The sequence below is a fragment of the Mus caroli genome, unplaced genomic scaffold (assembly GCF_978045245.1).
Source record: "Mus caroli unplaced genomic scaffold, Mus_caroli_1 scaffold_14, whole genome shotgun sequence".
Lineage (NCBI taxonomy): Eukaryota > Metazoa > Chordata > Mammalia > Rodentia > Muridae > Mus > Mus caroli.
This window is the reverse complement of record NW_028227269.1, coordinates 110,020,549-110,047,986: the sequence shown is the minus strand read 5'-3', so window position 1 is coordinate 110,047,986 and position 27,438 is coordinate 110,020,549. Positions and strand designations below refer to the sequence as shown.

At 46.8% G+C, this 27,438-nt stretch overlaps 1 protein-coding gene across 1 annotated transcript in view; it reads right to left on the bottom strand.

The window, feature by feature from the left end:
- Tdrd9 (tudor domain containing 9) overlaps positions 1 to 27,438 on the bottom strand; it is a 94,774-nt gene that overhangs the window by 57,395 nt on the left and 9,941 nt on the right. Inside the window, exons 2-9 of the mRNA XM_021179500.2 lie at positions 23,370 to 23,476; positions 17,101 to 17,198; positions 15,709 to 15,930; positions 15,064 to 15,186; positions 12,722 to 12,802; positions 11,367 to 11,531; positions 7,458 to 7,558; positions 1,500 to 1,564 (exon numbers count right to left, since the gene is read on the bottom strand). Of these exons, the coding sequence (XP_021035159.1) occupies positions 1,500 to 1,564; positions 7,458 to 7,558; positions 11,367 to 11,531; positions 12,722 to 12,802; positions 15,064 to 15,186; positions 15,709 to 15,930; positions 17,101 to 17,198; positions 23,370 to 23,476 (962 nt within the window). The remainder of the gene's footprint in view (positions 1 to 1,499; positions 1,565 to 7,457; positions 7,559 to 11,366; positions 11,532 to 12,721; positions 12,803 to 15,063; positions 15,187 to 15,708; positions 15,931 to 17,100; positions 17,199 to 23,369; positions 23,477 to 27,438) is intronic.

Sequence of the window (27,438 nt, the reverse complement as noted above, 5' to 3'; positions counted from 1 at the left end):
CTGCATATGCGGTGCGCCTCGTGTGGATTATCAATATTTTGAACTTGTTCAACCATGTCTCCCAAAAACTATTTTAGATTACAACTCTGGTGACTGAAAATGTGAGTGGCCTGATTCATCAACAATCATTGCACATACAGGAGCTACAATATGGTCCTGGTACAGTTGACTGGGACCTTCACCCAATGGGACTCTCATAAAAAAATCGAGAAGGTAGAGGCACAGGATCGTCATGTGACAGCCATGTGAGTGGAAACCACCAACAAAACAAGCCAAGGCCTGAGGGTGGCCCCAGGGCCCTGAGGGAACAAGCCTCCTGACAACCCATTCTAGCATGCCTAACTGTTTTCCCAGCAGGCAAACACACCACTTTTGAGCATCCAATTTTCAATGCCTTGTTGGAGCAGCCCTGAAAAGAATAATTCATATCTGCTCAAAACAAGTCAATTAATGAAACTATAAACATAACATGCCAGACTCGCTCTGCGTTAGTATGTAAAAGAAAGTCACAGAGCTGAAGGTAAGATGTCCCTTGCAAACACCTTGCTGGGTGGTGTTTACCTCTGAAAGATTAATGAGGGGACCAGAGCTTTGCCTTTCTTTTCCTCACAGTGTGAGGACTTAGAAGTCATGTGACAGGCAAATCCACACAGATGCAGACTCTCTGCACCTGTCAGCTAACAGCTGTCTCTGTACATGAGTCTATTCAGTAAGCAAAATGTGACCAGGATTTGAAACTCACATGTTACATTCCAAAATCAAGTTTCTCTTGTTGCAGACTATTGCTTCCAGCCCTGCACACACAAATGTTCACATGTTCTGTATATTACTCCTCAGCAACAAAATATGTGAAATACTGTTATAATGTCATCAAACACCACTACTCAAGAAAGTCATTTTGAAGCCGGGCGTGGTGGCGCACGCCTTTAATCCCAGCACTCGGGAGGCAGAGGCAGGCGGATTTCTGAGTTCGAGGCCAGCCTGGTCTACAAAGTGAGTTCCAGGACAGCCAGGGCTACACAGAGAAACCCTGTCTCGAAAAAACCAAAAAAAAAAAAAAAAAAAAAAAAAAGAAAGTCATTTTGACAAAAGGCTGTGAGACACAATTGAGTCTCTCAGTAAGGTGCAGTAGGAGCCCCTTTCTTTAGCACTGAGAAGGGACTCGGGGTCGCTGCTGAGTCCGCAGGGCTTCATGCTTTGCTCTCATTAAGAATCCAGCACTGAGAACTCAGGACAAACACTTCACATTCATGACCACGGATGTTCTTAACAAAGCCAAATATCTTACCAGGAACTGTGAAGCAGACAAGCCTGCCTTAGAAAGGACCTCTTCCTTACTATGAACTCTTTGTAGCAAGGTAAAGGTTACGAACAAGCCAAAGCGAGTCACAGCTGCTTGCGTTCTCTCTCGTCTAGGAGAACAGGCAGCGTGAACACCATTGTTCAGAATGCGCTTCCAGAGAATTAAAATTCCAGTCACAAAATCACGCCATGCACACCTGGCAGGAACACCAGCACGCTGCTCCGCTCCGACACAAACTGCGCCCCGGACCAGGTCTTGTTCCTGTCAAAACGTGAGGTGAACAAGTTTGAATCAAGGCTGGCAGAGTCCCTGCTGCATGAGACCCTGAGTTTACACGCTTTGTTCATGAAAGCTCTTGCAGATCATGTCAGGTAATGTTCTTCAGTTGAAAGGCACGCAGAGAGAGGCCAACCAGGCAAAAGGCCGGGGCTCTTCACTTCCAATGCATTAGCCCCCAAGACACTATCTGCAAAAGTTTTCCTGCAAATTTAGATTCTATAATCAAGAGCCCCAAGATACAAGCCTTAGAATAACTATAAACAAACCTTATTAAGGCCCAGATTATCACTACAAAGGATGCAGGTCTAGGATAACCACTTCTTACTACCAGGGTATTTCTGTATAAAATAGAATTTTTCTCCTCCTCAGACCTGTGGGCCCTCCCTGGGGAGAGGGAGGGGAGGAGGGGGGACAGGGAGGGGAAGAGGGGGACAGGCAGAAACTGGGAGGTGGATTCTAACAGGTTCTACAAGTCAAAGGATTCAAGATCAATGCCAGTGGACTATATAAAAGTGGACTGCAAGTACAGTGGAGTAAGGCATAGGCTTAACCCGTGCAAAGCCTTGGGTCCCACACCAGTACCGGGGAGACAACCATTGGCTCCAAGGGAAATGTTAGATGAAAACCGACTTATTGAAATGCAAACTTGTACAGCCACTCGGGAAATCAACTGGCAGTTTCTCAGAAAACTGGGAATAGCTCTACCCCAAGATTTAGCTATACCACTCCTGGGTGTACACCTAAAAGATGTTGCATTAAACCACAGGGACACTTGCTCAATTATTCGTAACAGCCAGAAACTGGAAACAACCTAGATGTCCCTCAACTGAAGAATGGATAAAGAAATTGTGGTTCATTTACACAATGGAATACTAGTCAGCTATTAAAAACAAAGACATCAAAAAAATTGCAGGCAAATGCATGGAACTAGTGAATACCATTCTGAGTGAGGTAACCCAGAGCCAGAAAGACACATACGGTGTGTATGCACTTATAAGTGGACATTAGCTGTAAACTGCAGGGCAGCCATGCTACAATACACAGACCCAAAGTAACTGGGTAGCAAATAGGTCCCAAGGGAGGATGCAGGAGCCTCACTCAGAAGGGAAACTAAACAGCCACTGGATGTGGATGGAGAGAGGGAACTGGGTAGGACAGGAGGTGAGGAGAGGAACAGGAATGGTGATCACATGTGGGGAGGGGGAGAGGAAGGCTGGAAATCAGTGGAAAGGATCTCGGGAGTGGAGACCTGGGACCAGGGACTGGGGGGGGAAGGATACAGAAAGTCTATGGGGGTGACCCTAGTTGAGATCCCTACCAGAGGGGGTATAGAGGCTGAAGTGGCCACTTCCTGTGGGCCAGGCAGGATTGCCAGAGGAGGGAGGGGGACATCAATTCACCCACAAAACCTTCAGCTTGGGCTGTGATTGGGATGTAAAGGGAATTACAAATTAAATTATTAAAAAATAAAAGTAAAAACTGATAAAAAGCAGTATTTATCCAAAGTTTAGGGAGATTTAATCACAAAAGTGACCATGTAAAAATGTATGGGGTTCAAGAATAGCCTGTACTACACAGGGGACTGGTTTTAAATGATCTTCCCAAGGAGCTAGGGAGAAGGCTTAGTCAGTGAGCACCCACCCCAGAATCATGAGACCTGAGTTCAGTCCCCAGCACTCACATAAACATGCAAGGTGTGGTGACATCTGCTACAACCCCAGCACTGCGGTAGCAGAGACAGATGGACAGACCCCGGGACTCAGTGACCAGCCAGGCTTGCAGTGTGAGTGCTAGGCCAGTGGGAACCTTTCTTCAAAGGAGGTGGAGATGCTCCTGATACAATACAAACTTGTTCTCTGGCCTCCATACACACACATGTATGCATGCATTCAACACACACACACCACACACATGCACACACACACACCACACACACATGCACACACACACAAACACACACATATGCACACACATGCACACACACACACAACACGCACACATGCACACAAAGCACACACAAGAGAAAATAAATTTGAAAATAAATATGTAAATAAAATTTAAAAATCCCCAAGCCTAGCAGAATGCTGCACACCTGTGTATCAACCATCTTGGAGGCTGAGGCAGGAGATTGGTTGATCCCAGTTCAAAATCAGTCTAAGAACATAAGAAAAAAAATCCCATTTCAAAAACTGAGGGCTTGGGCCAGTGAGAGGCTCTGTGGGTAAAGGTGCAGGATGCACTAGCCTGACAGCCTGAGTCCCACCCCTGGAGCACACATAAACCTGGAAACAGAGAAGTGATTCCACACACGTGTCCTCTGACTACCACATGTGCACTGAGACACATGCACACACACAAACACAGTAATAATTTTTACTAATAGCCAGGGAGACAAGCTTAGCTAGCAAATGCTCACTTGCCACAAACATAAGGAACGAAGTTCAATCCTTGGGGCAGTGGTAAAATTGTTGGATGCATATGATTGGGATTCCAGTTCTGGGGAGGGAAAGACAGGAGACACCTCAGGCTTGCTGCCAAGTAGCCCAACTGGGGTGAGTTTCAGGCCAATGAGAAACCTTGTCTCAGAGGCACTGGATTTCAATCCTGAAGACGACATTCAGGGTTGTCCTCCAGCCTACACACACACACACACACACACACACGTACACGCACACGTACACACACACATATACAAAGGCACACATAATCATTCACTCATTTCCAGCTATGACCATTGAAAATACCTACAAACAGTGACAAACTAGTAACAAAGTGCAAGGCCAGAGTCAGGCTGTCGTTTAAAGACAGCCTCACGCTGCTCACTGCGCCAGAACTGTGCTCCTAGACTCCCTGGAAGAATGGGAGGCTCCTGGAAAGGAGCAAGGTTAAAATTGGTGAACAGCCAGAAACAAGGGCCCGAGGATGGAGCAGGCATCCCAAGGAGGCTTCCACTCACTTCATTGAGGACAACTGGGACACACATACACACAGATTGACTGAAATTAACAAAATCCATCAATCTTTTAAAACTAAGACAACAAACCTCATAAATGGAAAGATATTTGCAAGAAGTTTTTCTGACATAAAGAACTGCTATCCAAATACATAAAGAATACTTAAACTCAGCATTGGAAAGAACAAAGCCAGGTATGATGGCATATACTTTTAATCACAGCACTCAGGAGGTGGAGACAGGCAGATCTGTGAGTTCTAGGGCACCCTGGTCTACATAGCAAGTTCCAGGCCAACCAGTGCTATCTAGTGACACCTTATCTCAAACAAAGCAACAAATAAATAACTGGATTGAAAAATGGGCAAGGACATGAGCAAACACCTTGTCATAGCAGCAGTGAGATGGCGCCATGCCCACTCTGAGAGCCAAGCCCAGGCCACACACAGCTGGCAAAGCCTCCGAGCCACTTGCTGGTGGTAATGTGACATGATGCAGCCACAATGGGAGGTGGGCCAATGGTTCCTTCAGAAACTAATTGTGCTCTCCACATGGACGCCAGCAACTGTGCTCCTTAGAATTTGTCCAATGCACTGGATGTCAGGTCTACATAAAGCTGGCATGAAAGCTCTTATAGCAGCTCTAGTCATAGTTTGCGACTTAGAGACAATCAACACATCAGTTAGTAGGTAAACAGATAAACCCTGGTCAGTGTAGACAGCGGCATACTATGCACCAACTGAACAATCAGGGCCGAGGAGATGGCTTGGTGGGTAAAGCACTTAGAGAGCAGCTAGAGGGAAGCTCTTCCCTGTGGGACCACCTTAGAGCAAGCATAACAAAGGAAAATGAGAACATGGCAAATCTCGTAAGGACTCAGGCAGCATCCACAGGAGGCAGGGCTGGTGGGCAGCATTTAACACTTGTGTTGAGACCACAAGCACACTCAGGCACAGACACAGGAACCACAAAGAAACCCACGCCTGCTCCCAGGTCATCAAACACAAAGACTCTATCAGAGTTAGCCAGAGTGAAGATACATTTACCTATGAGGAGCAGTGAGACAAAAAGGGGCTTTATCACTGTGGTAGCACAAGCCAGGAGAGTACAGGAAAATAGCATCAGCATTAGAACGAGTGCTAAAGACATCAAAAGATGTGTTCTGTTACACGCTGTTCAGAGACTGTGCATACAGTGGCAGAGAAGGAAAATGCAGGGAGCACCTGAGAACCTAGAGCCTCACCCAAGTCAGGGATTCCTGCTCTGCTAATCCAAAATCGGGATCGCTCCAGTGTCTGTCTACCTGCAGTGTCTACCTGCAGTGTCTACCTGCAGTGTCTACCTGCAGTGTCTACCTGCAGTGTCTACCTGCAGTGTCTACCTGCAGTGTCTACCTGCAGTGTCTACCTGCAGTGTCTACCTGCAGTGTCTACCTGCAGTGTCTACCTGCAGTGTCTACCTGCAGAGTCTGACGCTCGACTCTGAGCCGCACAGTGGTTTTTGAGTTTGGAGTGTTTATGAGTTCAGCACTGAAGTCTGTGAAAACACTCCAGTGTACAAAACACCCTTGTGCAAGCATTTAAGGTGAGAGAGGCCCAGCCTGCAGCCACCTGCACTGTATGCACACAAGAACGAGAGCCAGTACCTGTGGCTACCGACTGCCGAGTCTATCCAATGTCTGCATGCTTCAAGTCATGCTACATACAGTAAAGGTTGTCACTGTGTGCATGTGCATGTATGCATGTGCAATGTGTACATGTGCATGTGTGTGTACGTGGGGGACTGAATATGTGCATGCAGGAGTAAGGAAAGAGGAGAGGGAAAAAGAAGAGGAAGAAGAGGGGAAGAAGGGAAGAAGGAAGGAAAGGAGGGAGGAAGGGAAGGCGGGAGCATGGGAGAAAATGAGACAGAAGAGTGAGTGCCAGCTTTGGGTTTCACCCTCAAGAGCTCTGCCCAGCTTCTTCCAGCCAGGGTCTCTCACTGGCCTGCTTCTTACCAGCCAGGCCAGTCTGACACCAGGTCCACCTGCCTACACCTTCCCAGTGGAATGACAAGCACACACTGTCATGCCTGGCTTTTCTCCTGTAGTTTCTGGAGATCAAACTCAGGTCCTACAAACCAAGTTCTTTATCAAATCTCCCCATATAAGTTTTTTATCTGTTGACTTAGATTTAGATTTTTTAAACAAAGGATGAAACTGAAATAAAATAACTTTTTACCCAAATAAAAGCTGAGAACATTTATCAACAGAGTCTTTGGAGGGCAGAATTTGGGAACCAAAGTAAGAAGTCCAGATGTGACAAGAATTAATTCAGGGGTATCCTAAGGTTTACAAGAAAAATGTCACCCCAGCCATCTATCTTTGGTTACTAATGAAGGAGAATACACATCGCCAGTATTTGTTTCTAAAATAATAAATACTATTTATGACAGGCAAACCAGCACTTAGAACCTAAACTATCCTAAAAGGGGGGGGGGGGAATCGCAAATTAAAAAAAAAAAAAAAGAGCTAAAAGAACAAACATTTAAATTGCCTATGGTGTGTCCAAAAATAGCCCCGAGACAAGAGAACAAAAGCAAGCAGAGAAAGCCGTGTGACTCCTGCGTCTGTGTGAGTCTGTGTGACTCCATCCCACTTCTGGCCCAAATCTAACTTAAACAATAGTCTTAGAGCTGCCCTCGGCTGGGCTTCGCCTTCCGTTAGCACAAGTTAGCAGAGTGGCCGTGACTGCTGCAAAGGTGTTCACAGCTTTGAGTGGCAGGCAGCACATAGCTGAAACCCCAGCACCTGAAGGCAGGACGACTACAGCTCAAGCCCAAATGTCTACAGCTATTCCCTTAATATGCAAAAACACTATGCCATCTCGAATGAGGGACCAGTGTTTCAAGTTACACAAATGGAGTTGTAGCTGGAGGGACTCTTACCCGCTCTCTTTCATGTCCAGGTCATCGAACATCTGAATGAGAGAGACAGCAACTTCATAGACATCCTTTGTTATCACTGGCTCCTCCAGACGGTAGGGAAGCTGAAAAAATAAAGGAACGGGACAATTAAATAGAGTTGCAGACAAGTGCGGGGTAAGACCTGTGCTCACACCTTCAGCCATCATTCTAAGAGACCCTAAGTGATGATGGTGATGATGGTGAAGATGATGACAGTGATGATGGTGGTGATGATGATGATGATACACTACTACTACTAATAATAATAATAATAATTCTGTTCACAGCCACTCTTGAACACTTGGTGGCAGTGTTCACTGCCTGGGATCCCTGAGATGCTGATGCTGAAGTCAATGGCAACGTGGATGGAATCTGAATGCTCAAGCAGAGACTACTTTTAAGGCACTGGACAAACTGCGTCAGAGGCCTAGGGAACTCGGGTATCAAATCCCGGCCTCTAAAAGCACCGACATCCCAACAGCTACACACAGGAGCTACCAGCAGAGGGCAGTAGCGCGTTTGATCCAGTCATCTCTGGTGTTCTCTTACTCTCCTACTCTATGCTAACAGGGACTGATATTCTGTAATGCAATTACTCAACAACAGAAACAAGGAAAAGCTATGCGCTCCACACCCCAACAGCCCCCCTCAGAAGTCTGCTACGGACAGGCCATGTGGGAAAGGATTCGGCTGAGTCACAGTAACTCTGCTGAGGTCTAGAACTCAAGCCCTCAACACTGCTGTTCTTGTGGGTGTTTGGCCAAGAATCCCTAGGGACCTGGCTGTCTCCCACTCCCCAGTGCTGAGAATTATGACAGTAAACAACCGTGCCCATCGAGCCAGCTTAGGTTCTCACATAGTGAGGGGAACACATTAGCACCTGAGCTGTCACTCGGCCCCTAGTTATGCTTTCTAACACAACTCTGACAGGTGATAAGGTCACGGTTGGCTGTGGCCCGTCTGTCTGTGAGGTCTAGAAGGAAGGGAGAGGCCCACATCCCCTGTACTCTGAGTCAAGTGACTGCACAAGCATACTGCCACAAAGCCCGAGTGTGAGGGAAGCACCCGTCACCTGGGGCAGTCCTTCTGCCACATCCATGCCCAAGGAGGAGGCTCTGATCCCTACACATGTCACCAAAATGACATGTCCAGTCTGGCCAGGGAGTTCCAGAAAACAAGGAATGAGTTCTTGGGAAAATACATGCATCAAGAGAATGGGTACACATCCAATGGTGGGGACCAATCGGTGGCAGGACAGCTGGGCATCTGCGTTAAGGGGACCTAATGGAGTGCAGAAAGACTGCTGTGAGCTGGGTACAGCGGCACACACTTGTACCAGCACTTGGGAAAGCAGAGGCAGAAGGAGCAGGGGTTCAAGGTTATCCTTGCCTACACAGCAAGACTGAGGCTAGCCTGGCTACATAAGATTCTGCCTCAGACGAAATGCACTAGTGTGAAAGACTGTACTGAGGGTGGGACACCACACTTATTCATCTGGGAATGGACATCACCAACATTCTCTGCACAACCCCTAGAGCGCACACTACACTTGTCTAAAGATATTCTAGAGAAGGAAAACAAGTCGAGCGCAAAGACACAGGAGGCTCCTGCCAGGGCCATACAAGGACACCTAAAGTTGGCATCAGCAAAACCAGGAGAGCACTGGGGACTGGGGACTAAAGACAATGACAGTGACAGTGTCAGCTCCCTCAGAAGCCAAGTACACCTAAGGTCCACCTTGCTACATGGTGATAGGAACGAAGGAGCCTGGTAAATCCAGGCTGTGCGAAGTGGGGTCAGTAGAGTCACACTGGAAGAGACAAGAGACCTGGGAACTAGAGAGACCATGATCTCCCCCACCCCCAGCCCTACCTACCCCAGGCGAGGCTGGGAAGGGCTGCAGGGAAACCTGGGACTGGGGGAGGGGTATTTCTTTGTTATGTTCAAACAAGAGCAAGAAAGGTAAGCGGCCAGGCGATGTTGGCACATGTTGTTAATCCCAGCACCCGGGAGGCAGAGGCAGGAGGATCTCTGTGAGTTTGTGGCCAGTCTGGTCTATAGAGAAAGTACTAGGACAGCCAGGCTTACACAGAGAAATCCTGTTTTGAGAAACAAAAACAAAAACAAAAGATGAGCAGCAAATGATCCCAAGATGAGGAAAAGACAACAAACCATGGTCAAGGGGAGAGAGAGAGAGAGAGAGACAGACAGACAGACAGACAGACAGACAAGACAGGCGGAAGGGCTGGGCATCCCACAAGGCATGCTGGGAGCATATGATGGCACTAGTCAACAGGCAGCGCAATGATAGATTGGACTTGATAACTCACTCTCCTGATGTTGAACATCATAAATAAACAAAACACCGCCTTTCACGGCTGACAAACTAGGCAGGTTCAGGAGTGAGAACATGACTTAGCTACACAGGGCCTAGGCTCCATCCCCAGCACCCTCCCCCACAGCGTCCACACAAAAATCAACATGCAGTTAGGTCTGTCCATTCACATTTGTTTGTGCCCTAAAATATTCACTATGTGCCTTCCAGCTACCAAAGACAGGCGATGTGACAGCAATGGAAAGTTGAGGGGCCTTCAAAACAGCTGAACAGAGCCACCTTCAGCCAAAGGGCCCCGGGGCAACCAGAGGGCCTCAGAGGGTAGATGCCCACAGCCGACCTTACCCTTCCTTCCACGCATCCACAAAGAACGGTCTGGTGTTGATGTCAGCTGGACCTAAGCAGCCCCTCACTGGAGTAGAGCCCACTCTTCAACACTACAAGTATCTTCAACAGAAACTCAGCTCCTGCTCCGATGAACGGGGCTCCATTCTCAAATTGCAATCGCATGTATTCTCTGTCCCAGCAATCTCCTTCCAGGCTCAGAGGTTCCAGGAAGGCATGTTCCTCACAGAGGTCTCAACACAACATTTGGCACTATCTAGGATATCGATGGGTGTGATAACGGAGAGGGACAAGGACAAGAAGAAACCATCTTGTAATGCTAAGGATACCCCTGCCACACAAGATTCTCTGGCCAAAATACCAGCGCTGCTGAGGCTGAGAAACAGAGTTCTACAAGACATGCTATCCGGAGTGCACAGAAGCATGCGGCAGAGAGGGTCACTGCAGCACTGTCTGTAGTGAGCACCAAGATGTCAGAGACCAGAACGACACACGTGTGGGGAGCCGGGCAAACTCCGTTTGCAGACAGCCTGCCATCTCTGCAGCACAAAGCCCCCATGTCTGCCTGACAGACCCGAGAGTTGTGCAAGAGGAGTGTCTCATGGGAAGGGAAGAAGGCCTGACAGGCAGGGGTCAGACGAGGAGAGGACTGAGGCAAGTTTTCACTCCTTTTCGCCTTTGTTCCTGAGCCGGGGTGGAACCCAGGGTCTCACCCAGATGCAGATGCCCTTCCTCGCTGAACACACTCCCAGAAGATAGGACAGGAAGTGCTTCGTATCCGCTTCTACTTCAGGTTTAGACTTCTGAGACCTCCGAGTGTCCCACACACATGAAAACAAGTTACATATGTCCCCAGTCTTCACTGTCACTCTCTACTAGAAAATAGACATTTAATCGGAGTTCTGTCTCAAGTACAATTACCATCCTTAAGTAAATCTACAATTTCAAAATGACAGAAATTCAAAGCTTTGGTTCTCCACATGAGCGAGGCGTGACGCTAGTCACAGTGATTTCTATGGGGACTGTGATATTTACGAACTCCCAGCTGTAACAAAAGCCCATGTTTTCCCCCCTTCTTTTCCTCCACCCCCTTCCTCCCATGCGTCTGCTCTGACAAGTTCTAAAAGGGCCTCACAACCAAACCTGGGGAATTCAATTTGTCAGAAACCAAAGTCCACTCACTGTAAGAGAAGCAGTGTGCCCCAACGTACCCCACTATGATGCACGTGCCCCAAGTCATTAAGGTAATGCTCTTCAATCGCGTGGGGCCTGCCTTCCACTTCAAAAACATAGGCAGGGCTCATCTTGTTCTGAACGGGAACGGCAAAGTAGTCTGCAAACTGCCTGCAGTTGATGGTGGCAGACATGAGGACCACCTGCAGGGAAGAGAGCCCAGCGGTGAGAGGGTGGGCGGGCGGGGAGGGCAGGGCGAGCGAGGGAGGCCGGCCACCTCAGAGCCCAGGCCCACCTGCCACATCCTCCCACCATGTACAACCCACTGAAGCCTTCTAGTTTACTTTTATTTTATTTATTATTTTGTTATATTCTGACCAGACTTTCCTGTCTCTCCTCTTCTCACAGTCCCTCTCCCACAATCCCCCTCTCCCCTTCCCCATCCATTCCTCCTCCATTGCTCTTCAGTAAGAGCAGGCCTCCAATGAATTATAAGTAAACTATCTTGATTCTTTTCTTGTGTATTATCTAAATTAAAACAGTATAAAGAATGCCCGGGCCTCCTCCCAGGCAGGATTTGGAGTACGACATCTGACCATAGAGTCCAAGATACTATTATGTCTCAGTCAGGGTTTCTTTTTTTTTTTTTTTTTTTTTTTTTTGGTTTTTGGAGACAGGGTTTCTCTATGTAGCCCTGGCTGTCCTGGAACTCACTTTGTAGACCAGGCTGGCCTCGAACTCAGAAATCCGCCTGCCTCTGCCTCCCAAGTGCTGGGATTAAAGGCGTGTGCCACCACGCCCGGCTTCAGTCAGAGTTTCTATTGCTGTGATAAACACCACAACCAATAGCAACTTGGGAGGACTCTTAGGTCAGAATTTATCACTGAGGGAAGTCAGGGCAGAAACTCAAGGAAGAAACCTGGTGGCAGACGCTAAAGCAGAGACCATGGAAAAATGCTGATTTCTGACTCATTCCTCATGATTTACTCAGCCTGCTTCTTACATCGCTCGAAAACACTTGCTCAGAAACGACACCTCCCACAGTGGGGAGGGTACTTCCTCATAAATCATCAATCAAAAAAATGCCCTACAGCCTTGCCTACAGGCCCATCTTTTACTTTGGGGAGGGGGGGGCAGGTCTCCAACTGTCCCGGAACTCTTGCTATAGATCAGGCTGGCCTCGAACTCGGAGATCTGCCTGCTTCTGCCTCCCAAGTTCTGAGGTTGAGAGTGTGCCACCACCACTGAGCAAGACCAATCTTATAAAGGCATTTTCTTAACTAAACGTCACTTTGCCAGATATATCTAGGTTTGTATCACATTGACAAAACCCAACCAGCACAATATCCAACTGCTAACGGGGGAAGAAACAGAATGAAATCTAAAAATGTACCTTCACAAACCGTGAATTTGTCCTCAAGAGTTTACGGACGACCAAGAGCAGGAAGTCCATCTCCTCGGTCCGTTCATGCACCTACAGAGAAAGGAGGAGCCGCCATGACATCAACTATGCACGGCATGGCAGGGAAGGTTGCACAAGCAATCTGTCGTGTAGAGGCCGTAGGCACAGTGGGTCTGTAACTGCAGCATCAGATGGTGGAGGCAGGAGACTCCTCGGAGGAAGCTGTGAGTCACTTAGGCAAGCTCTGGTTTGATTCAAAGGCCCATCTCAACAGATCAGGTGGAAGAGGGACCAGACACTTTCAACCTTGAGCTTCCATACGTATGAGCATGCGTATGCACACGCACCCTCAAATACATGTGCCAACACACACTGAAATATGCATATCCACAGGCATACCACACACATGAAAAAGGAATTTTACAGAAAGAGGCACATGTCACCTGCATGTCACCTGCTGAGAGAAGGTAGAGGACCTTCATGCTCCTAGACTTTCAACTAAACTAGGCCTCTCAGCTCAGCAGAGGTTGTCAGGGGACTCATGCCTGTCCAGCTGAGGAGTATGCAAACAGCATCTTCCCACCAGCCAGAGGGTACACGGGTCACTGTCACCCTCAATCTCTCTCTTTGGGACCCACTGGCATTAGGGCAAAGCAATGCTCAGGCCCCTGAAGCCTGCCCACTTAACAGCAACACTGCTGCCCAGCTGACGCTGATCCCCCTGCAGTGGTTTGTCATCCCAGCATGTGTGACGTTGGAGATGAACCAGTCTAACACTGGCAACAGAGCTGCAAGCCATGTTCCATGACAAAAGGAACTACCGCAAATGGGGCACACAGGTGAGAGGGTGTTTGGATACAGCAAACGTGAAAGGCCACGTGGTGAAGGAGTTAAGTGTGACCCCACAGACAGTGGGAGATGAGCACTGAGCCTTGGTTTAGTTTTCTCTGCTCACTATTCTTCACTAACAACACGCATGTATTGGTTCGCCTTACACAGCTCAACTTGTTGATAAAACCGCCATTGAGAGAAACTCACCAAAGAACCCCTCTCTAGGTCCCTGTGGCAGCTTGCCACTTCTGCGGCCTCACCTCAGTCTGGTCAGTGAGCCTGGCAGTTTTTCAGGATTGAACTACAGTTGCTGGTTTGTGCCTAGTGCCTGCCTAGAGAACCGGTCTGCAGCTGCTGAGTTGTATTTGGTGTTTGCTACGGGACCGAACTGCTGCCCAAGGAGATCAAGCTCGCCCCCAAAGAACTATTGCTAAACAGGTCCACTTCCCCCAGATCCTAATAACTTTTCTCTTCTACTACCTCTGCTGGGTACTGGGCTAGAGGAGAAGTTGGACCCTTATTAAAAGTAGGTTGCAAAAATATATGTGCCTACAAGAACTGAAGCTCACAAGATAGGTAAGAGGTTGGCCAGTCAGAAGCTGGTGAACCGTATCAAGCAAGGTCAGAGTCTAGGGCAAGCAGGTGGAACTCCAACATGACCACAGAGGGGACATGTGGGGTAGCAGCTGCCTCCCAGCCCTACGCAAATGCAGAGCCAGCCTGAGCCATCCAGGGATCCATCCACACCACCCCGTCCCACCAAAGTAGTGAGGACAGAGCCTGTTTCCAAAAGAAGCCCAGTTAGGTCAGGACACACACAGCGTACAGGGCTGATTCACTTGGAGAAAGTCACAGTGGGAATGACCACTGGATCTCAAGAATGACAGGGCTGCATTCTGTAGCTACTTCTGCTCTTGGCTCCCCCGGCTTGTGCCTCACAGACACTGTGGAAATCCAGAAGGCCTTTTTCAGAGTAGATGAATATGTCTTATCTTTAAGTTTTTCCTGCAGTGCTGAGGTTTAAACTTAGAGCCTCTCATATGCTAGGCGAGCACTCTACAACTGAACTACACCCTCAGCCTAGGCTTTGAACCCTATTGTCATCCTTGATTTATGAGGCAGAAAGTCTGCCTCCATATGTAGGCTGTGGAGAGCACTCTTCACCAGGCTGGAGAACGCCCCTTGCAACTGCTACACCCTGCTGAGATGCAGGCCAGAGGAATTTGAGCCATAAGAACACAGTGAGGAAAGGCTCTAGTGACATCTCAGAGGGCCAGATCTGACTTGAGGCTGCAACCTGCCTATAGATCTCTGCTCTATACAGCAATCTTTCCCCAGTCCTCAACATCCCACCTATATTTTGAGAGACAAAGAACAAAGAATAAAACAGATAATTCGCCCTCACAAGGTTAAGAAGATCAGAAGGAACCTTGTTGCAAGGACTCAGGATGGCAGCTCACACTGCCCGGAAATAAGGCCCTGCCAGGCAGCAGAACACTCACCTCGTCAATGAAGATGTGCGTGAACTCCATCAGGCTCTTGGCACTTACAATTTTCTGAAGCAGGACTCCAGTGGTCATGTAAATTAACCTAGTGTCTTCTGTTGCAATTTTCTCTAGCCCTACCTAAAGTTGAGGAAGGAAAAGAGAGGGAAAGAAAAGTATAGGTTTACTGGCTCCCACTTAACTACCCAAATAAGTGTCCATTTTACCTAAGGTAGGAATGAGAAGTTACTGTATTTTAGAAAATATGTAACTTTTCCAAATGAAAAGTCAAGATCTCAAATTGATTTCTTTCCTTCCATAACGAGCAAGGATTAGCTTATGCTGTCATGCTGTCTATGGTATTCTTAGGTGACAAGCCCTTATATGTTACAAGGGTCTAATTAAAAAGATCAAATAATAAAAGGCACCAGTCTGAGAATTCTCCCTTATCTCCTATTCAACTGCACAAGGAATTTAAAATTATTTTCAAGAATTTTACTTTCAATATTTTTTTTGGTTTTTTTTCGAGACAGGGTTATCAATATTTTTAATTATAGCATAGTTCTGGTCTTTAATTTCCAGTAGAAAACAGTTATACACTGCCCTCAACTTACATAGAGTAAAACATTCACAAGAAGAGAAAGCTCACTTCCTGCATCTCACCTGATAGCCTACCAAGCCACCCAGCGTCCAGGAGCGTTCCTTACTGATCCACCTGGCAATGCTGCTGGCCCCTATCTTCCGCGGCTGGGTGACTACGATGTTGCAGAAGGCAGAGCGCTGGGTGTAGTGGTCCAGCACGTACTGTGGGAGCTGTGTGCTCTTGCCACTTCCTGTGGCACCGTGTATGATCACCACAGAATTGCTTTCTATCAAGGAAATGACCTGAAATTTTAAAAAAATATTACCTTTCACCATGGGCACAGATTAAACAACAAGGTAAAACACTGTCGTCTTGAGAAGACTTTCAGGCCAGCTCAACCTAACCCAGTGGTCCACCACCCTAACATCACAAAAACATCAGTCTACAAGTGATAACTGAGGCCTTGGGCTGGCTGGTTGGTTTATGAAACAAGGCCAAACTATGTAGCCCTGAGACCTTTCTGCCTCCCAAGTGCTGGGATTGCAAGTGGACACTGCCACATCCCATGCACAACTACTGACAACGATGGAAACCTGGTCAAAGTCATCAGGGCTCTGTGTCTCAATTTCTTCTTTAAAAAAATAAATGAAACTTTCAAACTTGATTTGTATGGTTCTAAGTCTAAATGTCTATTATTTTATAAAAAGACTGAATGCAATTCTACTAAAACCAAAAACAACAACAAAAAAAAGAAAAACCCTGCCATTAGTCACATGACTTTAAACTTTCAAGTTGTCAGATAAATTTTGAGCAGCTAGCGACACTGTCCCTTACAGTGTACACGCAGTGCTATAAGATCCTAGTCACCCTTCCAACAGTCACCAATCGTCAGCAAGTACAAACGGATGTGGGTTTCAGAATCTAAGCTTAATAAAGTATATCTATTCCATAAAAGCATGATTCAATCTTCAGCAAATAAAAATGAGATCTGGAACATTTCCTATTTTATCTACAACTCTTTTTTTCACTAAAGTAAGTAATGGTTTAAATTTACTTCTATTAACCATGCTTAACAACATAGAACTAACTAACTGTCAGAAATCTAACCAAAAGGATGTGTGCATGCTTAGGAGTCAGCCAACACACAGGGAAAGAGAGCAGCAGCCACCACCGTTCCCAGTGCAGATGTTGGGGTGTGGCCTTCTCCATAGCAACACCTGGCTGTGTGCTGCTTGCACACAAAGCTCCACAGGAAGGGAGAGCATACTCCTATCAGTTCTCAGTGACAGACTACAGGTGAGCACAGCTACATCTGAGCACGGCACACAGAGCCTTAGCCGGGCTCGGCAGAGGTGTTTTGTGTGACGGGCACTGCCGGCTTTTCTTCTGGCTTGTGCATATTAATCCCACCACATGTTCCCAACAGTGCTATGCCTTAGTCAGACAGCTAATTACATTAGGAAAAGTGTTACCTCTTCTTTACACCGATTTATGGGCAAATCAGGATATTTATAAGTTGTCTCTGGGATGCATGCCACATTACTTAACTTAGCCAATGGTGACCTCAGACCTGTATTCAGACAAAACAAAATTATTTTGTAGCTGAAAAGAAAGTAAACAAGCCAGTGACCTATCTAATCTTTGTATATGTCTTGTCACATATAAACACATATGTGCACACACAGACAGACACAGACACACACCCCACACCTGTGCTAAATACACTCTCTACAGACTGACAGTCCTTCCCTCTTGGTGGGTCCACTACTAATGATGCAGGCAAGCCACCAAGGCTTGCCGCCTTCCATCCCAGACACCGACATTGTTGGCCTACACTGCCTGCTAAGTCAACAGACCTGACACACACTGGCTCCAGCACCTGACTCAGCAGCTGCTCGCTACTGCGGGATTATGGTGGTGTACACACGTGGTGAAGTGTGCATTCCTTGCTACAAAATGAATAGATAATGGTGACAGATAAGTCAAATACAACTTACAAACTGTGGGTGCGGTGAAACGGGTTGGTTTGCTATGCTAAATACATTTGATTTGGTGTCTGTCCAACCCTACCTATTTAACATTCCCTTGTAAATCTGTGCACCTGCTCTGGCCAACCTTCAATTCTAAAGTGCCTCTGGGCACCACATGGCAAGGGCAAAGCCCTGGAGACTCTGCACAGCACCTTTGCAGATGAACATGTTCCTCTCCCCTGCCTCCACTGAGGCTGAGCCCCTTTCTCTCTTCCTCATCCTTTCCTGCTCCCACATCAGCTTCCTGGTCTCACCTTTTTTTTTTTTTTTTTTTTTTTGGTTTTTCGAGACAGGGTTTCTCTGTATAGCTCTGGCTGTCCTGGAACTCACTTTGTAGACCAGGCTGGCCTTGAACTCAGAAATCCGCCTGCCTCTGCCTCCCGAATGCTGGGATTAAAGGCGTGCGCCACCACGCCCGTCTCACCTTGAAGACACGTCCTCAATCTTTCTTTCACAGGGAGACTAACAATGCGTGACTAAAGTGTTACTTTTTTAAAATTTTATGGTGCTGGGAATCAATCCCTAGGCCTCACACACACATCTTTTATATACATACATATGCACACATTTAAATTTTGGAGGGTGACATTAGATCTCAAACCCTGATCCTCCCATTCGCTCTCCCCCTGACCCCAGCTTCTCCTGCATCTGAATTCATGCTGGTCCATAAGTTCAGAGCCAGCACATCCAGATCTGTCACAGTCTGTCAATGAACAACTCTTCCTTCCCGGGAAACAGTCCCCGTCCTAAGACATCCCTAGGCCTGCTCTGTGCAGGCCTCTGACCACCGTCTCTACACACTGACAAGCTCACAGAAATGGAGTCTCTCCACATTGGGACTTAGTTTCACTCACAGTGGCTCCCAGCTTCTGGCATGGGCCAGGATGGGGTTGCTTGTTTGTTGTTGTTATTTTGGTTCCTTGATTGGTTTGGGGGTGGGTATGGTATGTTTGTTGTTATTTTGGTTGGTTGTTTGGTTGTTTTGAGGATAGGTATGATATGTTTGCTTTGTATTTTTGAGACTGGATCTCATGTAGCCCAAACTGGCCTTGAACTCTCTATGTAGTTAGTTCAAGATGACCTTGAACCCCATTCTCCTGCCTCTATCTCCTGAATCCTGAAATTACACGCATGAGCTACCACACACTGCCACGCACTGCTTTTCCCCGAGGATTTTTTATGTTAAACTATTTTATTTGAAAGATGAAGACAACCGAACCCCATCACCCTCACAGGCCAGGCAATGGTCTCCAATCCTAGGAGAACCTGAGCTGGAAAATGCCACTATGATCTCAGGGACACCTGTGTCCCCAAGCTTCTAAGACTGGGTCCTTGCTTTCCTGTGGTCACGGAAGAAAGAAGCCACCCCAGTTATGAGGATGGACAGAGAGAGGGCAGAGAGACAGGCAAGCAGCCGGGGAGAAGTGAGAAAGAGGCTGAGGGACAAGCATCCACAGACAGAGAGTGGGGAGGACTCAGGACAGCAGGAAATGGAGGCAGGTCTGTATTTCTGCTAAGAACCCTTGAGCCTGGTTCACGGTGTCTCTAAAGGAGTCTTGCTGCTCTGACAGCATGGTCAGACTCACAGGACTTCACTGCATCCATTTTGAAGGTTGTTACTTTAAAAGAGAACATTTACAAGAAAGAAAAACTCATAAGCCCCTGGCACAGTGTCTAAACCTTTCTTCATGTAGCACAAGATATCACCTGACAGTTTTAGGTCACTGGCTAAAGCAGACCCAACCCAGAGCAAGCCTTGCTCTCACTGACACTGCCCCGGGGTGGACAGGAGAGCAGGGAGCAGAGATGTTCACAGCTGAGTGGCTGATGGCTTTGTATAAACCAAATAAAAAGAAGATCGTCAACAATGATTTAAGGCAAGCGAGCAGATTCCATGTGACAAACACCAGTCCAGAAGTGGACAGAAATAGAAATACTACAACTTCAGAATATGCCGCTCTCAGTTTCCATTTTCTTAGTTATCAAAACATTAAATAAAATATTTCCTATAAACTGGGAGAACGGGAACCTCAGACACTGCTGCTCTCCCCACTTCTCTGCCTTGGATCATCAAACAAGCTAAAATCTGACACAAGTCCAGAGGTCACAGGATGTAACCAACTTCCGCAGCGAAATTCACTGTCACCTGGCTGCCACAGAGAGCATAAAGTTTACCTTAAAACCTAAAACCTGTCCAGCCAGATACGATCTAGACACTATCATGCCTTTAATCCCAGTCCTCGGGAGGCAGACAGAGGTGGGTTGCTCTGAGTTCAGGCTCGCCTAGCCAGTTACGTGGTGAGATGGTCTCTAAAATTAAATGCAAAAACAAACAAAATCTAGATACTATCCATATATTTTTTTAAAAACTAAGCTAAATTACTGGATTTATACCCTAAACAGAAAACTAAATCTTCAAAATAACGATGTATTGCAGCGAAGTCCTTTCTAAACCCTGACCTACAGGAGACACTCCACCCCACCACCCCCATCCCTCTGCCTTCTACCCAGAAACTGAGAGTTTGCCCACTTCATCAGATCAATCCCTGGGGTTGCTTCCTTCCTCTTTGAGCCAATTTACCTGCCAAATCAGAGGCCAGACTCTCAGCATGTCTAGTTCCCATTGTAATGCCCCCCCCCCTTTCCATAGTGAGCGGGCCACCGAGTGCTAGCCACTGTGATGGAGCCATGCTGTCCAGACTACTCAGAGGAAGACACACGCCAGGGTTGCACTCAGCCCTGCCCCAGCTGCATGTCCTGTCCCTCAGTGAGGGCCACAAGCACCAGCACATCGAGGAGGCTCACACGGAGTCTCAGGAGGCAGACAGTCACAGTCCCTCTCACGGAGTCTCCACTCCACTCAGGTTTTGCTTTTCTGCACCTTGTTCCAGAGCCAAGTGCCAGGTCACTTCTTCTGGGAACCATAACAAGCAGGACCAGTACCTCCGAGGTACAGAGTTTTGAAATGACGTCACGAGGGGAGAGACCCATGAGTCTCTTCTCTCGGCCTGACCTTGTGAGGTTTCCAGGGCATCCAAAGTGCTCTGATGAGCACAGCAATGATCACATCTGTGACAGGAAGTTCTAATGTCACCCTGCCACAACCCTGCCACCTGAGGAGGAAGTCTTCACCCTAGATCAGGTTAGCCACAGGCATGCATGTCAGTGGAGGGCTGTCCTGAGCTGCATCCGAGTGAAGGATGCTGCTGAGCAGCAGGACAGGCAGGCTGCTGAGTGCACTGTGTGCTCCCGCTCCTAACAGTGCCTATGGTAGGACTGGGGCTTGGCTTCCTACCTGGGTTTCTCTTTAAACAATAAAAATAAAATAATAAATTTTAACACTAGTATTATAGGTAAGCTGTATATACCTAAGTACATAGATGAAATTACCAATGAGCTTGCTTAGAAAACATTGTTACATAGAAAGTACTTAGCTGAAGAACATTGCCTCAAACTATAACTTTAAAATCAGTAGAATACTAACTGGGCTTCCTAGAAATTCTAAGAGTTCTATGCAGTGGAGAGATGGCATTTGGATTTGGTTTTACCAGACATCTATCTTTTGGGGATCATTCATCAGGAATGGCTGCTCGTTAAGTCCCTTCCCTCATCTCCTTAGGTGTGAGCTGCTCAGAGCAGCTCTGATTGGTTTCAAAGATAATTGAGACTATTTCTCTGCACTTGTGAGCCACTTGATTGCCTAAGAGATAACAAAACCCTGCAATTTCTGTTTCTGTATCACTTGCTTGGCTTCAAAAAACCAAGGATCATGCAGTGGGAGCCCAAAGGACAGCTGTAGAGGACAGCAGCAGCATGAGACCAGCGTGGTGGTGGCGAGAGTCAACACGAGCTGCACAAGTTTAGTTAGGCCACCAACTCCCCGAGCCACAGCCAGAGTTACAGATGCAAACCCAGCACAGCTCCTCCTTTCCACTCCAAGCGCATGGAGTGAATTCTTGCTAGAAAAGCTCACCCACCCTGATACCCTCAGCTGAGGGCTGAAGCTCGAGGGAAAGCCATATCAACAGCCCTGCCCTGTGTTGCATTTTCTAAGGGTTATGGTCACAGCAAAAGAAATGCAGCTAGGACAGTATCCAACTCAAAGGAAAACGCAATGCAGAGCCTCTTAAAGGCACTGAAGGGGAGATGAGACCGGCAGAAGATGCCACTGGAGCAAGGCCACACAACAGGGCACTAAGGGCTGCTTCTGCCTCAAGGTGAATATGAAATGACAAGCAATAAAATCCATCACACTGACCAAAAAAACGTTAAAACACAAAACTAAATGAAAAGACTGCATAAGTAATGTCTGAATTTCCAGGAGTAACAGAACATAGCAATCTATATTATCAAGAAGCTCATATAAATCCCAAGACTAGGGGTTAACGTAGAACTACTGGGCATAGACTGTACTTCCTAATTATTAAAAAGGCTAAGAGCAAATAAGGAAATGTTTCCATAACTGTGACATCCTTCAATGGGAGTGCAAGTAAATGGGGCAGGAGTGGGGACAGACCAGTACCTCAGAGGAGCCTCCTTCACAGGAAAGGGCCCAGCACAAATAAAAAAACGGCAGCGACTTAGCCCGGGCACTTAGCAGAGCACCCTGCCAACAGAGAACAATCCATTTAGCAGCCGTGCATCAGCAAGGCCACCCAACTCAGGAAGCAGCGGCGAGGGGATCTGTGTCTGACCTACAGAGGCAATTTTAGGCCAGCCAGAACTACAGAGTGAAACCCTGTCTCAAAAAACATTTTTTAAAAAATCTTTTACTTTTTATTTCATATATTTCTACTCTTTAAAATTCTGTTTTAATGTTAAAATTCTGTTTTTGATAAAAATCTAGTTTTTGCATTTGTGTGTTATAAGTACATTCATGTGTTCTTGTTAGTCTTTGTGTATGTATGTGATGTGGTAAATTTACATTCATGTGTTCTTGTTACTCTTTGTGTGTGAGATGTATGTGTGATGTGTGCATTCATATGCTCTTGTGGGTGTGTTTATGTGTGATCATGAGTGCATATAGCCACAGAGATCTACACTATGTGTCTCCTCAATTGCTCCCCATCTTGGTTTGCGAGACAGAGTCTCTCACACGGACTGGAGCTCATCTATCATCTATGCAGTATGCTGCTGGGGTCTGCCAGCCCCTGCTCTCCCTGCCTTGGGACACAAGTGCACGCCACAACACCAACCTTCTATGTGGGTGAGTGAGATCCAAACTCAGACACTTGTGTGCAGCAGACACTTTACCAACTGCACTATCTTCTCAGCCCCTTCCTAAGTTACGCTGGCTTGTCTTTAGAGCGGGGGACTCCCTGGGTGCCCTGGGACTGGATTTGCAGACCCGACTGGCTCAAATGCAAAGGTTCAAAGCCTGAGCACGCACCTAAGCCTTGCCAGTGCTGAGATGACGTGAGCACCACCACACCCAGCTAAGAAACATGTTAAATGTTCTCAATTAATAGTAAGGAATTAAATAGTGATTTAATCTTCAAATAACAGGACATTCTGGCTCTATATTTAAGATAAACTAACACTTTATAATCTACTATACACTCATCCCCCCGCCCATTTTTAATTAAGAAGCCATGTAAGTTGGTTTTTTAACTTTGACCAATACTGTATTTAGGAAATGTCTGGAGGGATGAGCTTTTAGTGCACGAACTGTAGATGCTTCACATACAAGGCATTCAAGGAAACCTGCGTACCTGGTCCACTGGGTGGCTGATCCTGGCCATAAGTATCAAGTTCTTGTTCTTCAAGTTGTCTGTATTTGTTAATATACTCCATTTCTGAGCTCCTCTGACTGAGTGACCTGCAAAGAACAGTTACAAAGTCACCACGTTTCTGCACGCAGTTTCTGAGCAGTTATTTTATGGAAGTCAGAGGAAACACAGACAGTCACTAACAATTTTAAATGCTCAAATTCAGTTACCAGATGGAGATGGACTGAAACCCTGCGAGCTGTGGTACTGGAAAGAGGGCACAGCGGGGGTAGTGAAGAGACCCGCCACTCTTCCAGAGGGCAGGCTTCAGTTCCTAGCACCCACACACATGATGGCTTACAAACACTTGTAACTCCAGTTTAGGGGATCTGATGCCCTCTTCTGATCTCCACAAGCACAAGGCACAAAACTGGTGCAGACTTGCATCATAAAAGCAATTCACCCATATGCATACAAATAAAAATAAAAAATAAAATTTAAAAAGCAACATGAATTGATTTTTTAAAAAATAAACTAAGCTGCCAGGCATGGTGGCACATACCTTTTCAGGAGACAGAGGCAGGTGGATTTCTGAGTTCGAGGCCAGCCTGGTCTACAGAGTGAATTCCAGGACAGCCAGGGCTACACAGAGAAACCCTGTCTCGAAAAAAAAAAAAAAAAAAAAGACAAAAATAAATAAATAAATAAACTAAGCTGGCCAAAAGAGCAAGTAAGTCCTCCCAGGGGATGAGGGGGTGAGTGACCTGACCATCCATGCTGACACAGGACAACCTGCAGACAGACTAAAGCATGCTCCACCTACAGCCTCACCATCTTCCCTGGAACCCTGCAAATCTGCACACATAAAGCCACGAGTGCAAGCATGCATAGAAGAGCCCATTCAATATGCAAACCCTTACAGAGCACCTGCCACTTGGAAGGCATTGTCTCAGATGGCAGAGACAGCACAGCAAGCTAAGCTAGGGGCTTGTGACAATGCCACCCCAGAAACAAAGCACATGCTGACTCAGGATAGAGAGCAAAGCTTTCCAGGGAATTCTGTGATCTCAGCACTCGGGAAGCTGAGGCAGGAGGAGCTCAAGTTCAAGCCAGCATGGCCTCCATAGTAAGTTCCAGACCAGCCTGAACTACAAGACACTGTCTCAAAAGAAAAAAGAACAAACAAAACAAAACAAAAAGGCAGTGAAAGCAAGACGGTTGAGTAGTGAAGAGAATACACTGCTCCTGAGAGGATGAACCCAGCTCAGCGGCCAGCATCCTCACTGAGCAGCTCTCAACTGCCTGTAACTCAGGCTCAGGCGTGCCTGAAGCCGCCGTCCTGCTTGGCCATGTACACTCAGGTACACCTCTCTCTCTCTCTCTCTCTCTCTCTCTCTCTCTCTCTCACACACACACACACACACACACACACACACACACACACGCGCGTATGTATAGTTTAACCATAATAAAAGTATTTTTAAATCCAAAAATAAAAAGTAAAAGAATCCCATGATAAAACAGTAACTTTTCACAATATTCATTGTTAAAACCTATAAAAGTGCTCAACAGTCTATCCACATAAAAGGAAAAAAGAAAAAGAGATCGAGTAAACAAGACAACCAGCACACGGAGAATGACTGGGCTGTTTCAAGCCTTCCATACACAATCGCTAACAAGGTCCCATACATCAGAGGCGACCCATTTACTAAAGTTACTGCATAGTTGATAAACTCACACTAACCTGGTCTCACCCCGATGACAGCCAAATTAACTTTAAAAGGGAAGTGCCTTATCTTACCTACAAATATGTTCTCTAACTACATGGTAGTCGGAGAGATAGTCAAAGAAAATGGTATTTGGTCTCTACTTCAATCTTAACAATTGCATGAGAAAGGAGAAATGAAATGTAACGTAAGTAGCACACACCAAGCACTAGATAACATGTGTGTGCAGAGAGTTCACAGGCGAGTCCTCGTGTGGACTGAGGTGGCAACTAAAGCCACAAGCAGCAATTGTAGCAGCTGGACAGATGTCCAATAAGCCGAGGAGCCAAGAGACGGCTCAAGAAGTCCTCTAAGGCCACTGAAGTCTGCTCAAAGGCCAGCTGTTGTGGCTTAGTCCAGTAATCTACCTAAGAGGCTGTGGCAGGAGTGCAGTGCATCTAAGGCCAGCCAGAGCTACCCAGTGAGACCCTGACTCAAGAACTAACAAATAAATCCCTGTTCAGAGGAACTATCCCAACCAGAAAGTCCTTGCCTGATCTGCTCCTTTGACTTGAAGGAAGCAGGACATGAATGCTAAATAACACAAGGCAACTTATAATTATCTTATTCACACACATTCGTCTTTCCCTTAGGAGGGCAGCCCATGAAAGCAGGAAGTGGTCTGGCTAGTGAACGAAGTCACCCCAGGTCCCAAGCCTCCACATCACAAGAGACATCAGCGAACATCTGTTGAGCAACTGAGCAGATATGTAAGAGACACAGTCGAGTTGAATCAGAAAGCACTTAAGGATTGTGAAGAGGGAGCTAGAGTAAGTTCAAACAAGAGAACAAGAGTAGGATCCAGGAAAAAGTGTTGAAGAAAAAGAAATGAGTTGAACAAACAAACAAACAATAACAAACAAAACCTGATTGACAGCAGCTACAAACTAAGAGGAAGTAAGCATTTGGGTGCTCAGTTGTCTGACTCTGGAGTGGGGTGGGAGGGTCAGTGTGCTGGCACGTGCTTTAATCCCAGCACTCCAGAGGCAGAGGCAGGTGGATCTCCAAGTTTGACATCAGCTTGGTCTACATCGTGAGTTCCAGGACAGCCAGGACTATGTACTGAGAGCCCAGGAGTGCAGCACTGGTATGCTCGGCACTGCAGTGGATAGATAGAAAGGCGAGCTGGAGATGTGCAAGTAAGTAAGACTGCAGAGGACCTGAGTGGAAACAAGGCCTGTTCCCTAATACATGTGATATTTCAGTTTCCCCGTTCGAGCGAGGAGAGGCTGAGAGTCACACAGCTCTTCACAGGGAAAGCGGCGTGACTGGTACAGCTTCAGCTTTAATTTGGAAGGACACCTTGTCACAATAAACGTCACTCCCTCCTTTCTCCCACTACTGCAGGCAGTGTAATGTGAAAGCGGCTCACTGAGGATAATGAAGCCTGACGTCTGGCCTTTCCCGGACATAACAGGAACTACAGCATGACCACACGTGTCACTTCTGATCACACATGGCACACAGCTCTGATGGGAACAATGTCTATTATTCTTGGCTTATTGGGAAGAAAAGCAACAGAAGAAGTAGTTATAAAAGGAAAAGCTACATAATGCCATCACTTAGCAGGAAACTAGGACGCAAAGGACCTTTTATGCTCTGGCCACTGTTTCACAGACAAGCATCTTGACAGAAAATGTACAACAAAGTCCAAGGCACAGACTGCTCACCTAAGCAGGGGTTATAATGTTTCATCTGCACATTTGAGACTTGAGCTCTACACACAGTCATGGGTGACCCTGAACTTCTGGTACTCCTTCCTCCATATCCCGAGTGGAGATTACTGGAATGTAGTACTACCACCTGACTTTACGTGGTATAGTTCTATTTCTACCTTGGTTCTCCTTCAGGTCTCCACTCTCACCAATAACTCATCGCCGTCTTACCACCTTGAACAGAGACAATCAAATACACACTGGTTATCAGCTAGTGTCCCCCCTATCAGCTTCGGTGTCCCCTAGCATGTCCACCTGCTCCAGTGCAAGGGTTTGCTATGTTATGAGCAGTAAATGAAAGCTCACTTGCCCCACACACGACTGATGCCAGCAGGCTCTGCCCAGTTTACTTGGTGGCAGAGCCTCCACAGAGTGTGTGTTTTGCATGTGGTCACGTCTGATCTATTTTTCCTGCTTTCATTAGAAGGGACAGTGACCTGGCTTCCAAACCGCCTCAAAGTTAAGCTGAAGATGAAAAGCAGCAGTGTGGTTATTTTTAGAGCTTTACAGGCATAAAAATACGGCAGGACCTGTGACCCACAGCTATGCACGGCAGAGCATCACACCACGCGGCACTCTTCCTCAGCTAGG